The 15,344-nt window shown below is 47.1% G+C and overlaps 1 protein-coding gene across 1 annotated transcript in view; it reads left to right on the top strand.

The window, feature by feature from the left end:
• The window catches only part of LOC100346950 (calpain-13), a 76,204-nt gene that overhangs the window by 21,599 nt on the left and 39,261 nt on the right, over positions 1–15,344 (top strand). The window contains exons 3-4 of the mRNA XM_070069719.1: positions 10,188–10,260; positions 11,086–11,201. Coding sequence (XP_069925820.1) covers positions 10,188–10,260; positions 11,086–11,201 — 189 coding nt within the window. The remainder of the gene's footprint in view (positions 1–10,187; positions 10,261–11,085; positions 11,202–15,344) is intronic.

The following is a 15,344-nucleotide window of genomic DNA, read 5'->3' on the forward strand; positions in this document are numbered from 1 at the left end:
GGTCCAGGATTGAAATTCAGACTCCTGACTCCACGTACTGTATTCTTACTCACATGGACATGAATGCATAATGGGGACTCAGCTAGGATTTGGGTGAATGAGTGAAAGAACACTTGAATGAATGACTCCGAGTTGTGAGATTCAACTTTCCAGCTTGTGTGTGCATTAGAGAAAACTCGGGTTGCCCTCTTTTCTAGGCAGGATGGCAGAGGAATAAACAAATGTGCTCAACCCTTCAACATTGTGATGACCTTGACAGCCATAGTTGTAACTGTGGTCACAAACAGCATGAGACAGGAACTAGAGCCAGCCTTGTCCAATCCTTGTCGTGATGGCCAACACTCACAGAGCCTCCAGTAGGGCAGGCTTGCTTTTAGAATCTCTGATTTATTGAATCTTTGTGGCAACTCTATGATGTGGTACTTTTACTAACCTCATTTTGCAGATGAGAAGCAGAACCAGAGAGCAGAGCACTGCCTAAAGTCACATAATTAGACAGTGGCAGAACTGGGGTTTGAACCTGGAGTGTGGCTCCAAGACCTTAACTCCAATACCACACTATATATTGCCCATACCCTTCCCATAAGGCCTCATTGTAAGCTTATGTCAGGGACTGGAATCCTGCTTGCCACTAATAATATTTTATGCACCAATAAAATACCCAACATCATGTGGGTAACCAGGAATCATTTTGCTCTCTATAAAGTATTTCTCTGTATATTCTGGATTTCTAATTTTTAGGTAAAACAGAACAAGTATTAAAATGGCATCTCTACCTTACATGATTATTTTAAGGTATAAATGAGAATACTACTTAGGACAGTGTCTAGCACATAGTTAGCACTTACTAAACACTAGCTGTTGTACTGTGATTAAATTGGGATAATGTCCTCAGAGGGTGTTCCCTGGGATTTTTGGCCTTCAAGAAGCATCTCAGCTTCAGCCAATTTCAAGAAACTCTCAAGAACAAATGTGGGCTAGCACCACGGCTCACTAGGCTAATCCTCTGCCTTGCAGCACCAGCACACCGGGTTCTAGTCCCAATCGGGGCACTGGATTCTGTCCTGGTTGCCCCTCTTCCAGGCCAACTCTCTGCTATGGCCTGGGAGTGCAGTGGAGGATGGCCCAAGTGCTTGGGCCCTGCACCCCATGGGAGACCAGGAGAAGCACCTGGCTCCTGCCATTGGATCAGCGTGGTGCACCGGCTGCAGCGTGCTGGCCACGGCGGCCATTGGAGGGTGAACCAACGGCAAAGGAAGACCTTTCTCTCTGTCTCTCTCTCTCTCACTGTCCACTCTGCCTATCCAAAAACAAACAAACAAACAAAAACAAATGTGAGTCACAGCATACCATTTGAGGGAAAAACGGGGTGCTAGCAGGGAGTTTGGAAAATAACCCTCTTGTCATATTCTGCTTCCTATCACTGCTTTCTAGAAAATGCCCCCCAATTTACCCTTTTTCTCAGTGCCTGTCCAGAGTTTAGTTGGCATTGCTTAAATTTCAACTATATAAGGGCTTCCTGTGCTATGTCTGCATTCTAGGTTTTTCTAGACAGTAGGGGAACTCTGTAGGTCTAGTCAACTACTAAACCATCAAGGATATCATTATGCCCTTCTGTATTGATGAAAACTTCTTTCTTCACTGTTCATTACTACAGCCGCTAGTCACCTGTGACTGTCACACAGTTGAAATGCACCTGATAAAACTTAGAGATTGAAGTTTTAATTTGAATAATCACATATGGCTTACAGCTACCATATGGGGCAGAGCAGAATGGTAGATGGAGATCTTCACAACAATCACCAAAGTATGTCATATTGAGGGGCTGAAGTTTCACTTTGGTTCCCATTCTGCAGTGAAAAGCATTTCATTCCTCAGCTGCAGAATGGGCTTGAGGCTGGCATTGTGGCACAGTGGGGTAAGCCACCACCTATGACACCAACCTCCCATGTGGATGCAGGTTTAGAGTCCCGGCTGCTCTACTCCCTGCTAATGCGCCTGGGAAAGCAAAGGAATATGGGCCAAGTGTTTGGGCCTCTGCACCTAAATGGGAAACCCAGAGGAAGCTCCTGGCTTCAGTCTGGTCCAGCGCAGTTCCAGCCATTGTGATCGGATGGAAGTTTCCTCTGTCTCTCCCTCTCCCTCTCTGTAACTCTTCCTTTTAAATAAATAATAAATCTTTTTTAAAAAAGGATATACCCATTAAAAGTAAACACATAAGTAAAAATAATAATGAAAAGAATGGGCTCGTGGCCAAAGCACATTGCCTAATGCATGTTCCCAGCTCAGCATATAAGCCCCTGTGATGCCTGTGGCCACCCCAGAGCAAAACATCTCCTACTCAGATGACAACGGTCATCTTCACACAGCCAGAGCAGTGTCTGAAAGGATCATCTCAGAACCATACTTCCTTCAGAGAAAGAATAGGTAGAAATATGAGTGTAGATGATGAAGATAGACCACAGGACAATAACAGAAGTGACAGTGACCACACCAATAGCATTGCCATCAAGCCAAAGGACTTTGATGCCAACACATTAAAGCCCACTAGTGAAAATGGAAAAGGGAGTGAGGTTGCCCCTTGTCCCTGCCTAAACCGTGGCCATCTTCTGAAAGTGCAGAATACCAAGGCAGATGCTAAACACACCATTCCTCAGCCACAAGCAGCAGTCTGCAGGTGTGCACAAGACTTTGAGGGGAATGCAGGGATAGGCGAATGCTGTCACATTGTAAACAACACTCCCGGGATGACTGGGGGAGAGCAGCTGGCCTGCTGCCACTCCACAGAGGATATGCTCTTTGTTGTTGTTGTTTAATTTTAAAAATCTTACTAGAGAGAGGGAGAAGTCTCCTACTCATGAGTTCACTTCCCAGATGCCTGCAAGAGCTCATGCCAAAGCCAAGAGTGGGAGCTCGATCAGGTTTTCCACCTGGATGACAGGGACTCAGCCACTGGAGCACTGCCTGCTGCCTCCCCAGGTGCACATTATCAGGGAGCTGGAGTCAGGGGTAGAGCCATACTCAAACCCAGTCACTCCCAACACGCAACACAGGCATCCAAGCAGCAGCATCTTTACCACTGCACCCAATTCCTACCCCCAGAGAGAGCATTTCCTTTTCTTTTTTAAAGATTTATTTGTTTATTTGAAAACCAGAGTTACAGAGAGACAGAGAGAGAGACAGAGATCTTCCATCCACTGGTTCCCTCTCAAAAGGGCCGCAACAGCCAGGGCAAAGCCAGACCAAAACCAGGAGCCAGGAGCTTCTTTTGGGTCTCTTAAAGGGGTGCAGGGGTCTAAGCGCTCGGGCCATCCTCTGCTGCTTTTCCAGGTGCATCAGCAGGAAGCTGGATCATAAATGGAGCAGCCAGGATTCAAACTGGTGCCCATATGGATGCTAGCACCACAGGCAGCAGCCTTACCCACTACACCACAATGTCAGCCCCCAGAGAGAGGATAATTATTTTCTAAGAACTCAGGAGTTCTGCATCACATAAACATTTTTTTCCTCATGAAATTCTAAGACTCCATTATCAGAATCAAGTTACCAAAAGTATTTAGTTTGACTATTGCTGTTGGCTTTGACATTACTCAGAGTTCTCCAGAAAAACAGAATCAATAACACATACTCTACTGAGAAATATCTCATTCATATATATGGTATATTTATATATTTATAATACAAATTTATATTTACATATAAAACAAACATGTTTATTATTAATAAATAGGTCAACATGCATAGTGATTGTATATACCTATCCTATTACATATCCTAAAACATAGATGTATATATATGTATATCACACACACACACACACACACACACCCCATTGGGAGTATAGGGATTCATTATGAGGGATTGGCTCGTAGAGTTATGAAGGCTGAGAAGTCTCACAGCCCCCAGTCTGCAATGCCTAGGCTCACAAAGCCAGTGGTGTCTGTGTTGGAGACCTGAGAACCAGGAGAGCCGACCACATGGTTCAAGTCCACAGGCAGCAGTCTGGGCTCTCAGTCCAAGCGGGCAGGCAGACAAAAGGCCACTGCTCCTTTCCCCATCTCTTGTTCCGTGTCGGCCCTCACAGTGGGGAAGCTGCCAAGCTGAGTCCTCCAATCCAAACACCAGTCTGGGAGCCCTCTCACAGACATACCCAGCAGTGCCACTCAGCCAAACAGACCTCCCGTCATCCAGCTGGGTTGGCACACCAAATTAATCCCGCAGCTTTCATCAGTAGCTATGGTGGTGCTAGTGCTCAAAGGCCCGGGCCTTCTCACAGCAGCAGAAACAGTTAAAGCTGAGAAGCTTTTCACTGGCTGTGTGGCCAGAGGCTGAGGGCAGACTCTGGGATCCCACGCCTGCTTCCTGTGTGACCTGGAACGAATCACTCGATGTCTGTGAACCTGCTGCCTCTCTCAGGCTGGGCTCAGAACCACCCGAGGCCCCGGGGTCCATCCTGGACTCTGACTGGCCTGCCAAGTGGAAGCTCTGGGAGGTGAGGCCAGGCTGTCTCCACGTCTGCTGATGCTGAGTCACCGCTAGGGTGGAGGCTGTGCCGCTTGCATGTGGTTCTGCCTGAGTCAGATCTAGGCCCTTATCACACTGACATCACTGCCCTGCAGGGCCTGGCCCTCCTGAGACTTGGGACCTGCCCGGAGAGAGCATCGCTGTCTGTCCACCACTGTGGCCTTTGCTCAGCAAGTCAGCCTGGCAGGCTCAGATGTCCTGGGGGTGATTTCCAGCCCTTCCTGGCTCCCACCTCTGGATTATCTGTGACAACTCTGGAGCCTGGATGGGGAAGGAACAGGCAGCCTGGAGGCCAGGAGACAGGTGCTGGTTTTGTGCCCAGCCTGGTACACAGTATTCCTGTGTTACTCCAGGTACTTGAGGTTGACTATTGCTTTGAGGTTTGAAATACTCAGCATCTAATGTTTATCACATTAGAAAATATGTTCTTAATTAGGTAAAATTTTTATTTTTTTAAAGATTCATTTATTTGAAAGAGTTACAGAGAGGGAGAGACGGAGAAGAGAGAGATATCTTCCCTCTGCTGGTACACTCCCTAGAGGGCCACAGTGGCTGGGGCTGAGCCAGACCAAAGCCAGGAGCTTCATCTGGGCCTCCCATGTGGGTGCAGGAGCCTACATATCTGTTCCATCTTCCACTGCTTTTCCTAGGCCATTAGCAGGCAGCTGGGTTGGAAGTGGAGCAGCCAGGACATAAACCAGAGCCCATATGGGATACTGGCATCACAGGCGGTAGTAGCTTTACCTGCTACAACATAATGCCAGACCCTAAAATTTATATTTTTTAACTTTTATTTTTATCATCTTGGAAAATCACAAAAAGCTGTTGAGTATTTATCAGATGCCTTCATAGCATCTTATTGAAAGGATATAAATTTCCCCCCTTTGGTTCATGTAAATACAACTTCCTGTCATTTGATACCTTGATATGAAACCATACATGTGTTCTTCATTTCGAGAGCAAATCTTATTGGTCAAAATCAGTGTGGAGTGTGTGTGTGTGTGTGTGTGTGTGTTTTCTCTCAGCTTTGGCCTCAAGGCTGTGCTGGCTTCTTTAATGGTAGCAAGATCTTTTTTAACACTGAAACTGTAGGGACCAACATTGTGGCATAGTAGGTTAAGTTACCACCTGTGATGCCAGCATCCCTTGAGTGGTGGTTGGAGACCTGGCTGCTCTGCTTCCAATCTAGCTCCCTGCTAATGCACCTGGGCAAGCAGCAGCAGATGACCCAAGTTCATGGACCCCTGCCAGCCATGTGACAGACCTGGATGGAGTTCCAGGCTCCTGGCTTCGGCCTGGCACAGCCCTAACCATTGTAGTCATTTGGGAAGTGAACCAGCAGATAGAAGATCAATCTCTCTTTCTCCCTGTCTCTTTCCCTCTCACTCTCCCTCACTCTCTGTAACTCTACCTTTTGAATAAAATCTTAAAAAAAAATACTGGAACTATAAATGCTATAGGAATTGTCTCTCCCCTGAAAGACTGAGATAACTCAGCAGGACAATTGCAGAATTCCTAGAAATCTGCCACTGGTGTATTAGGAGAAACTTGGTAACTTTAAAAAACCAGGGGCAGTATTTGGCATAGGTTGGGAAGCCACTTTGGACGGCCACATTCCCCGTAAGAGTGCCAGGGTCCCAGTCCTGGCTCTGCTCCTGATTCTTAATAAAGCACATTCCGGGAGGCAGCAGGTGATGGTTGGGAATTCTAACATTCACAGGGTGGACTTACCTTCGGCCTGGTCCAACCCTGGCTGTTGTGGGCATTTAAAGAGTGAACCAGTGGATGGGAAATCTCTGTATCTGTCTCTTTGCCTTTCAAAATAAATAATTTTAAAATAATAATAATAATGAAATATTACCCCAAGGTGACTGATTTTTTTTTCAGGTTATTTAGTAATTTGAGACATTTTCAGCCATTTTAAATTTTGTCAGAAAGTCATCAGTATTTTTAAAATAACTAGCATAGAACTTTAAATCATTTTTATATTTCTTTCTTAAAAATATTTGTTTGGGGCTGGCACTGTGGCGTAGTGGGTAAAGCCACCACCTGCAGCACCGGCATCTCATATGAGCAGTGATTCAAGTCCCAGCTGCTCCGCTTCTGATCCAGCTCTCTGCTGTGGCCTGGGAAAACAGTAGAAGATGGCCCAGGTCCTTGGATCCCTGAACTTGCGTGGGAGACCTGGAAGAAGCTCCTGACTCCTGGCTCCGGATCGGCACAGCTCTGGCCCTTGTGGCCTTCTGGAGGGTGAACCAGTGGAATAGAAGACCTCTCTCTCTGTCTCTACCTCTGCCTTCTCTATAACTCTACCTTTCAAATAAATAAGTAAATCTTTTTTTAAAAAGTATTTGTTTATAAGTGAGACAGAGAGAGATTTCCTATCTGCTGATTCACTCCCCAAGTGCCCACAAGGGCTGGGGCTGGGGAAGGCCAAAGCCAGGAGCTGGGAATTCAACCCAGGTCTCCCACGTGGGCAGTGTTACAGAATATCCCTAAAATTTGTGAAAGGAATTGTTGAATCCCCACAGCTGGGTCTGCTCGCCCAATGCGTAGTAAGCCAATTACTGATGCCAGAGTAGGAAAAGAAAGCAGAGCACAGATCCAGGCAGCTCTTGCTGAATTCCTGGGCTCCCTGGAGGGTCAGAAGTAAGAATTCTTACAGGTTGAAGGCAGGACTGAGAGGAGCACATTCAGCTCATGTCTGGGTGTCGGGTGGTCGGTGGTACTTGTGGCCCTCCTTCGGTCGGTCAGCGATAGTGTGTTCTCAAGGGGACTCTGGTGATGGCAAAGTGGGCTCTGGTCAGTCTACGGGCTGCATCAGGCAGTGGTGACTATTTGCTCAGGGCCTGGAATTCCTGAAAAAGAAGCCCCTGAGACAAGACGGAGCATCCAGATGTTATCCCTAAGGGAGAGCTCTGTGCCCTCCTCTGTCCAGGACCCCGGAACTTACAGAGCTGGCTGCACCGCTCCCTCAGTGCAGAGAGCTTAGTCTAGTAGGCAGTTGATTTGCATTCACAAAAGCTGGGCAATGAAACGATGCTAGAGGAGGGAGGCCAGGACCCTGCGAGGGTACTAGGACCTGGTGCTGTCCCCATCTGCATCCAGGGCAGTGGGCAGGGGCTCGGTTTCAGGATCCCAGCAACCTGAGCCATCCCCTGCTGCCTCCCAGCGTCTTCACAGCAGGAGGCCTGGATCAGGAGCTGTACAGAGAACCAAATCCAGGGACTCCAATGTAGGAAACCAATGTCAACCGCTAGGCTAAAGGCTCACCACATTTTTAGTTTTCTGAAGCCTCGTGTTAATTTCTGATTTTGTGTGGGTTCCTCTGCCATATTTGGCAAAAGTTGGGTCTATGTAGACACCCTCCCCTGAGCAGAGTAATTTATTGATGTTATTTTCTGGCCTTTTTTCTGGTTGAGTTTACAATTCGCGAATTGTACTTTTCGTTGCTTCCTTCCTCCTGTTTCATGAGGCTGTGTTGTTGGTGGTGTTTTCTTTCCCATATCTAAGAGTTGGCTGCCTAATTCGTGTTTATATTCTATCATGTTCAATAATGACTGCGCCCTAGACTCTGGCTTGGCCTGTGGGGGCAGCCTTTTTCATTCTGCAGGTATTACAAAAGAACAGCATCAATATTTATTGAGCAAGGACTCTGTCAGCTGCTGAGCTAAGCACTGCACTTCCTGCTCCTCATTCCAGGTGGCAGGTCTGGTTCTCCTCCACTGCAGGGCATAGTCGTGGCATCCAGCAGCTGGCCCTTGCCATGGTGGCTCTATCACGTGTTTCTCCCACCTGGGTGCACCTGCTCTGTGTTCATGCTCATTTTACATGGAAGGATACTGAGGCTTAGCCAAGCAGAGCAGAGAGCTCCAGGCTCAAGGTCATGCAGGGAGAACTGTCATGGCAGAATCCACACCGGTTTGTCTGCCGGGGCTGTCCAAGCATGCCCACCACGAGGAAGGGCTGCAGCTCCGTGGCAGAGAAATGGAGTGAAACAGTCCTCACTCCTGGTCCCGCCGTGGGGCCCCAGCCTGTGAAAGTCCCATGAGAGGAGGGCTCTGGGTGTCCCTGCTCATGGCAGCAGCCTCCTTTAAGAGCTCCAACTCCTTTTCCAGTATGGAAAAAGTGAGATGGAATGGAGGGTGGGGTGGCGCACTTGAGACACTGAGGTGCCAGCATCCCGTATCAGAGTGCTGGGGTTCGAGTGCCATCTCTGTCCCTGCTGCTGCTCCCAGCTTCCACTCGTGAGTCTGAGAAGGCCAATATGGAGTTCTGGGCTCCTGGCTTTGGCCTGACAGCCCTGACTGTTGGGGAGTGAACCAGCAGGTGGGAGATTCTCTCTCTCTCTCTCTCTGCCTTTAAAATAAACAAAACTTCATTTCAAAAGCTCTTAGGGTGCCCCCAAGGTGTTTTAAAACTGGCTCCGTGGCCCCAGCACACTGCCAGACTCACTCAGGCCAGGCCTTCTTCCCTGCTGGCTTGTGTTAGAAGAGACGCGGTTCTGTCCAGCCTTGGCTCTGGCCGGGCGACCCCCACCCTGCACGCCTGGGCCTGAGCGTGTCCCGCCTGGCATCCGATGGGCTGGTGTCTGTTGGGAAAGCAGGGAAGCAGTGCAGGGGGAGGATGCCCTCAGCTGGGTGAGGTGTATACTTCTGTTTGTCCCGGAGTCTGCACCTCCACCAGGAGACTGGCAGCTCAGGCAGGGCTGGCAGGTGCTCCTGGACACATGACTCTGTACACTGATCACTGTGGAGCCAAAGAATCCATTTACAGCCCTGCCCTGTACCCTGGGAACTTGCTTGTCAATATGAGAAGAAATGACACAGCCAAAATTACCAAGCTGTGCGCCTTGTACCACAGAACTGCAGGCAGAGCTGCACTGAGAGGTAGCTGAGACGAACACCGAGGGCTCCTTGTGCACACAAACCTCGAGGCCTGGCTGTGGCTGGGACGGGAGACAGACCCTGGCACAGTGTGCCTTGAATGTGCATGTGGGCCCCCTGCAGGAACTCTCAGGTCAGCTCAGAGTCCCCCGAATTCTGCCAGACACTGCTGCTCTCTGGAATCCTCCACTCCGCCTCACCCCGCCCTTTCTGTGGCTGGCAGGTGCTTTGTGTGTTGGAGGTCAGGGAAGAATTGGACACTGAGTAAACAGCACTTGGGACAAGGGCCCGGGCACCTTCCGGTCTCAGTCTGAGTTAGCTGCATCTGAGCAGTGGGCAAAGAACTGAGCAATCGCCTGTCCCATATGGCATAAGGCTGGATTTGAACCTGGAGTCTAGAATGCCTAAGCTTTGGTATGAGCTGGTCTGGTACTGTATTATGTTTAGAAATGTCTCCTCTAATACAGATATCCCATTCTGTTTTGTCCATTTGCAACCTCTTAATAAGACGCTGGTTTGCAGAGGACCATTTGCTACAAGAATCTTGAATCCTCATTTATGTTATCCTCACGCAGTGTGTGGGCATCATTGCCTCTGATTCCTGCCTTCCTGGTAGCAGGAAAAGCTGAAGAACAAAGGGAAGGTTCAAACTCTGATTTTCAGTACTCAACTAAGAATTAACCTTGGTCCCTCAAAGACAAAGGGAATGATGTCTTAGGAACCCCCCTGGGACATAGAGGATGAAGGATGCTATAGTGTTTCTTCCTCTTTCCTAAGCATTTGTCAGCGGGCCCCCCTCACTTCATCCTGGAAGGTGTGAGCAGATTTGACATCCAACAAGGAGAAGCAGGTAAGAAATCAGAATTTTCCTGGGAAGCCACTGTGTCTTGGACCAAGTAGATAGATGCCCATCTGTACACCAGCCCATAATCCCCCATTGGGCTTCTCCTGCCTGGAGAGATGATCTCTCCGTGGGCGTCTTTGTGGCATGAAATGTCATGGCAAGGATTGACTACATGGAAATTGTGTGGGAGGGAAGGGCTCACATGACATCCAAAGAGGAACTCAAGACCACACAGTCCTCAGCGGGGAAGAGGAGAGAAATCCGATGAGGGCTATAGGGTTCCCAGCATGCACAGGGGCTGAGCAATTTGAGCAAAGAAAAATAGAAATCTGGTTACACCACCAGCCGTTTGCCTATCTTGCTCAGAACTGACCCACTGAATCCTTTCCCCAGTGCTATTTCAAAGGGTAGAAAACTATTACAATCTGAATATCCATAATCCAAAAATCCAAAATTCAAAACGCTCTTAAATCCAAACTTTTTGGGGGCTGGCGTGATGCCACCATGGAAAATTCCACACCTGACGTGACGGATTGCAGTAAGATGCAGCTGCACTACAGATGCTGTGTAACATTGCCTTCAGGCTGTGTCTAAGGTACCTCGGGAAGAAAAGGGTGTTTCATGTTTAGACATGAGGCCCATCCCCAGGATATTTTCTTTGGGATATGCAAATGTCCCAACATCCAAAAGCTAGACATTGCTGCTTCCAGGCATTGCAGATACGGGATTGAGAAGGAGCTGTGCAGACCCTGGAGACAGGGACCTGTGAAATCCTGGGGAGGGGCTTCCAGGTGTGGCCAGTCAGCTTCCCGTGGCTCTACCCTTTTCCAGGAGACTGCTGGTTCCTGGCAGCGCTGGGCTCCTTGACCCAGAACCCACAGTGTCTGGAGAAGATCATGCTACACCAGAGCTTTTCTCACCAGTATGCGGGGATTTTCTGCTTCCAGGTACGTGTACCGCTTCCTGCACGACCAGGTTCTCTGTGAGCACAGGGAAGTGGCGAGAGGCAGGGTGAGTCTCATGGCCTGGCAGCTGGAGAGAGGAGTGGGGGAAGTCCCGTCTCTACAAGGGACTGGAGTTTATGGTCTGACAGCGCATGGGCAAGAGGAGAGTCGCAATGTTTTCGTGCAAATAAAGAGAAATGGCAGAAACAATTAGCAAGAGGAAAGAGCTGTTGGTCAAGAACCCTGCAGCCAGCACTGAACATTTGTCTCCAAGTCTATTTCTGTGCCATAGTGTGTTCTGTTGATTACAGGGATTTTCTATGAAGCTGCAACACCTCACTGGCTGAGTTCCCCTTCGTTATTCATTACTCTTTCCTCAAAAAGATCTTCTTAATTCTTGCACATTTATTCTTTCATGAGCATTAAAAAACCCTTTTGTCTAATTAAAAAGAAGCACCATTATGATGCAGAATGGAAGAGCCTTAAATGTATGTATTAATTTGGAAAAAATTACTGTTTTATTATTTTAATTATTCCTTTCCAGAAACATGGTATATCTTTATATGTATTCAGAAGTAGTTTTATGCCCTTCTAAAAAATGTTATAGTTATGTTTTCATATTGGTGCTGTGCCGTTCTTTGTAAATTTATTCTCAAATATTTTATGATTTTGTACCAAATGTGAATGAGGTTTTATGCCTCTCATTTCTAGCTTGATGTTGCTGGAAAATAGAAAAGCTACTACTTATGTATTTAACTCTATCCAGCTACCTTACCATTTTTTTAATTAGTTTTCCTTTTTTTCTTTACTTGATAATATCTGTAAGTAAAGATAATTCTGTCTCTCATTTTAATATTTGTAAAATCTATTTTGTTCCTTTGTCTGTCACATTGGAAAGAACCTCAGTATTCTGTTTTTTTTTTTTTTTAAGATTTATTATTTATGTGAAAGACAGTTATGAGAGAGGGAAAGCCAGAGTGAGAGATCTTCCATCTACTGATTCACTCCCCAGAGGCAGCTGCAGCCGGAGCTGGGCCAGGCTGAAGCCAGGAGCCAGGTGCTTCTTCTTCCAGGTTTCCCACATAGGTGGCAGGGTCCCAAGCATGTGGGCCACCTTCTGCTGCTTTTCCCAGGCCATAGCAGGAAGCTGGAATAGAAGAGGAGCAACGAGCACTTGAACCAGTGCCCATGTGGGATGCCGGTCAAGAGGGAAACCCTGCCTTCTCTGGCTTTTAGGAACATACTTTCTTGACATTCTGTTCTTTCCATACACTGTTGGATTCAATGTGCTGGGAGTGCTGTTAGCATTTTTACCTACATCATGCATGAAATTGGTTTCTAAGTGATGTTACATTTATCATGTTTGAATTACACTAATTTTAAAAAATGAACTGATTATGCATGACTTTTTAAATATGAAGTAATTTGAATAACAGTTGCTAATCCCTGATGATCTGTTTTGTGAAAGTAAGATTGACCATTGTTGAAGGCCTACCTACTCTTCAAATGTGATTTCTTTAACTCTCTCAGTGTATTCAGCTATGGGTCTGCCTGAGCCTCGTATTTCTACTTGAATGAGTTCTGGACATTTATGCTTTACAAGAAAAAAACTCCACTGTTTCTTCTGTATTTCCAAATGTACTGCCATAGAGTTCCACGTACGATTTTCAGAGGGTTCATTCCATCTTGTAATCTATGGCTAAGCCTGCCTTCTCAGTCACAGTGCTAGATTTTTATTTTTCCACTTTTCTTAATCCAACCAATTGATATAACTAATTTTTTTAGCAAATTAACTTTGGTTTTCACTTTTCTTATTTTTTTGAAATTTTTTCTAAATAATTAATTTTATTTTTATTCTCTTATGTTCTCCTGGTTAATTTTATTGTTTGTTTCTTTCCTGAAATTGCACATTTAATATTCTTAGTTTTTTCTCAGTAATATAAGGCTTGTAATTTATCTCTGAGATCTTACCTGTAGCCGTTGGTTTCGATATAAATGACTTCCTTTTATCAATGTTAAGATGTTGTGTTCTTAGTTTCATTTTTTTTCTTTCACATGGTGGTTGTTTCTTTTATGTTTATTTCATTCTCAAGTGATTAAGTTTGCAGAGAGTAATATTCCAGTTGCTGGGTTTTCATTTTATTAAAGTATGGTCAGAGAATATAACTTATACAATGTCTGTCTCCGTTTGGGGAAATTACTAAGTTATTTGTATTTGTGGCCGCGTCCAGGACAGCTCCTGTGAGTGGCTCCTGGATGCACAAGAGATGTGGACCATCCACTTGTTCGTCAGTTTCGTGTAGGGAATCAACACGTGTTCTGGCGTGTTCTGACTTGCAGTTGGCGTCACCTGCGCTGTCTGTTTTGTCTCAGCCTCATTTGCCTGCTTGCTGTACCGAGTTCTGAAACAGACAAAGCTGCCCCTCATGGCTTTTCATTGGAGATCCCTGATGCTTCCAGACCTTCGGGCCAGCCTCTGCCTGTGCTCTTCTTTGCTGGTCAGGGGGTTATGATCTTGCCATCTTCTTGTCAGTGTCGTAAAGCTTGCGTAGGGTCCCCACCTGCTGTGCTTACCTTGCTTTTGGCCACAAGTTCATGTTCTCCTGCTGTCATCTTGGCACCTTGCCCTCATATTTCCCTTCCATCCTTGGCTGAGCCTTTCCCGTCGCTGTCATTTTCCCAGTGTGATCAGTGTGTCTCTTATACATAAGTATGTAAGAAGAAACTGAAAAGTCACTAGCCGCCACTGTTTCTTCCCTTTCCTCCTTGTCTTAACACTTTTCCTCTAACGTCTCCTCCATGGAGAGAAGCAAGACCTTCAATCACCTCCTCAGACGACAGGAAGTCTCACTGGCTCGCCCTCGAGAACAGGTCACACTCAGGCGTGCAATTCTGGGATCCCGTTCCTTTTCCTCGGAAGTCTGTAAACGTTGCCCCACTGTCTTGTAGTATCTAACAGTGCAGAAGAGAGATCCAGAGTTACTCTGTTCTCTTGACTTTCAGCACGGGGTTCCTGGCTGTGTGTCTGTAAGAGATACCCTCTCTCTCTCACTCTCGCTCTCTCTCTCTCTCTGTGTGTGTTTGTGTGTGTGTGTGTGTGTCTTTATGTAGTTCAGGAAATTCTCTAGACTCTGTCTGGATATATGTCTTCTAAAAACTCATCTCATGGGGCCGGTGCTCTGGTGTAGCAGGTAAAGCTGCTGCCTGCAGTGCTGGCATCCCATATGGGTGCCAGTTTGAGTCCAGCTGCTAATGGCCTGGCAAAAGCAGCAACAGGTGCCCCAAGTGCTTAGGCCGCTGCACCCACATGGAAGACCCAGAAGAAGCTCCTGGCTCTTGGCTTCAATCTGACCCAGCCCTGGCTGTTGCGGCCATTTGGGGAGTGAACCAATGGATAGAAGACCTCTCTCTCTCTCTCTCTCTCTCTCTCTCTCTCTCTCTCTGCCTTTCAAATAAATAAATAAATCTTTTTTTATAAAAAGAAAGAAAAAGCAAAGAATCTCATCTCACTGGAATTCAGCATTTTCAATCTGAAGACCTGCCTCCTGCTCAGCCAGGTTTCCGTGCCTTTATCCTGGGCTCCCACTTTCATCATGTTCTCACTTCCTGCGTGCCAACATGTGCATCCTGATCTTCCAACAGGTGCCCAGGTGCTGCTGCTGCTGGTCCAAGGACCACACTGCAGGAGCAGCTGAAAGGCTCCAGAGCTGAGCTGTGTCCGAGTCTGTCCCGGGGCTGCCAGCATAGTGGGAGTTAGGGAGGTGGTTGGACAACCTAAGGCCCAGGTGGGACACACTGTGCTCTTCCGCACGTGGTCCTGCAGAAGCGGCTATGGTGCTGACCTCTGCGACCTCTTCTTGTCCCTGTGTGCTCTGGCCCTGTTTCCAGAAAGGACCCAGTTCCTAGAGTACCTCAAAAGGTCTGTCAAAAATGCTTCTGACAGCCTTATCAGACCCTTGGGTAAAAGACGGCACCAGCATGGTTCTTGGGAGTCTATAGGCATTGTTCAAATGCCAGTCCTCCTCACCCAGAGCCAGGAACCAGGACACATAGGTCAGTAGTTTCATTCTTGGCCACAGTCAGGTCAACTGCACCCTATCTGGAATGGAACTCTTACCTGTGCTCCCTTTGTGTAGACAGAGCAAG

This window comes from Oryctolagus cuniculus, chromosome 2, assembly GCF_964237555.1.
Source record: "Oryctolagus cuniculus chromosome 2, mOryCun1.1, whole genome shotgun sequence".
Taxonomy (NCBI): Eukaryota; Metazoa; Chordata; class Mammalia; order Lagomorpha; family Leporidae; genus Oryctolagus; species Oryctolagus cuniculus.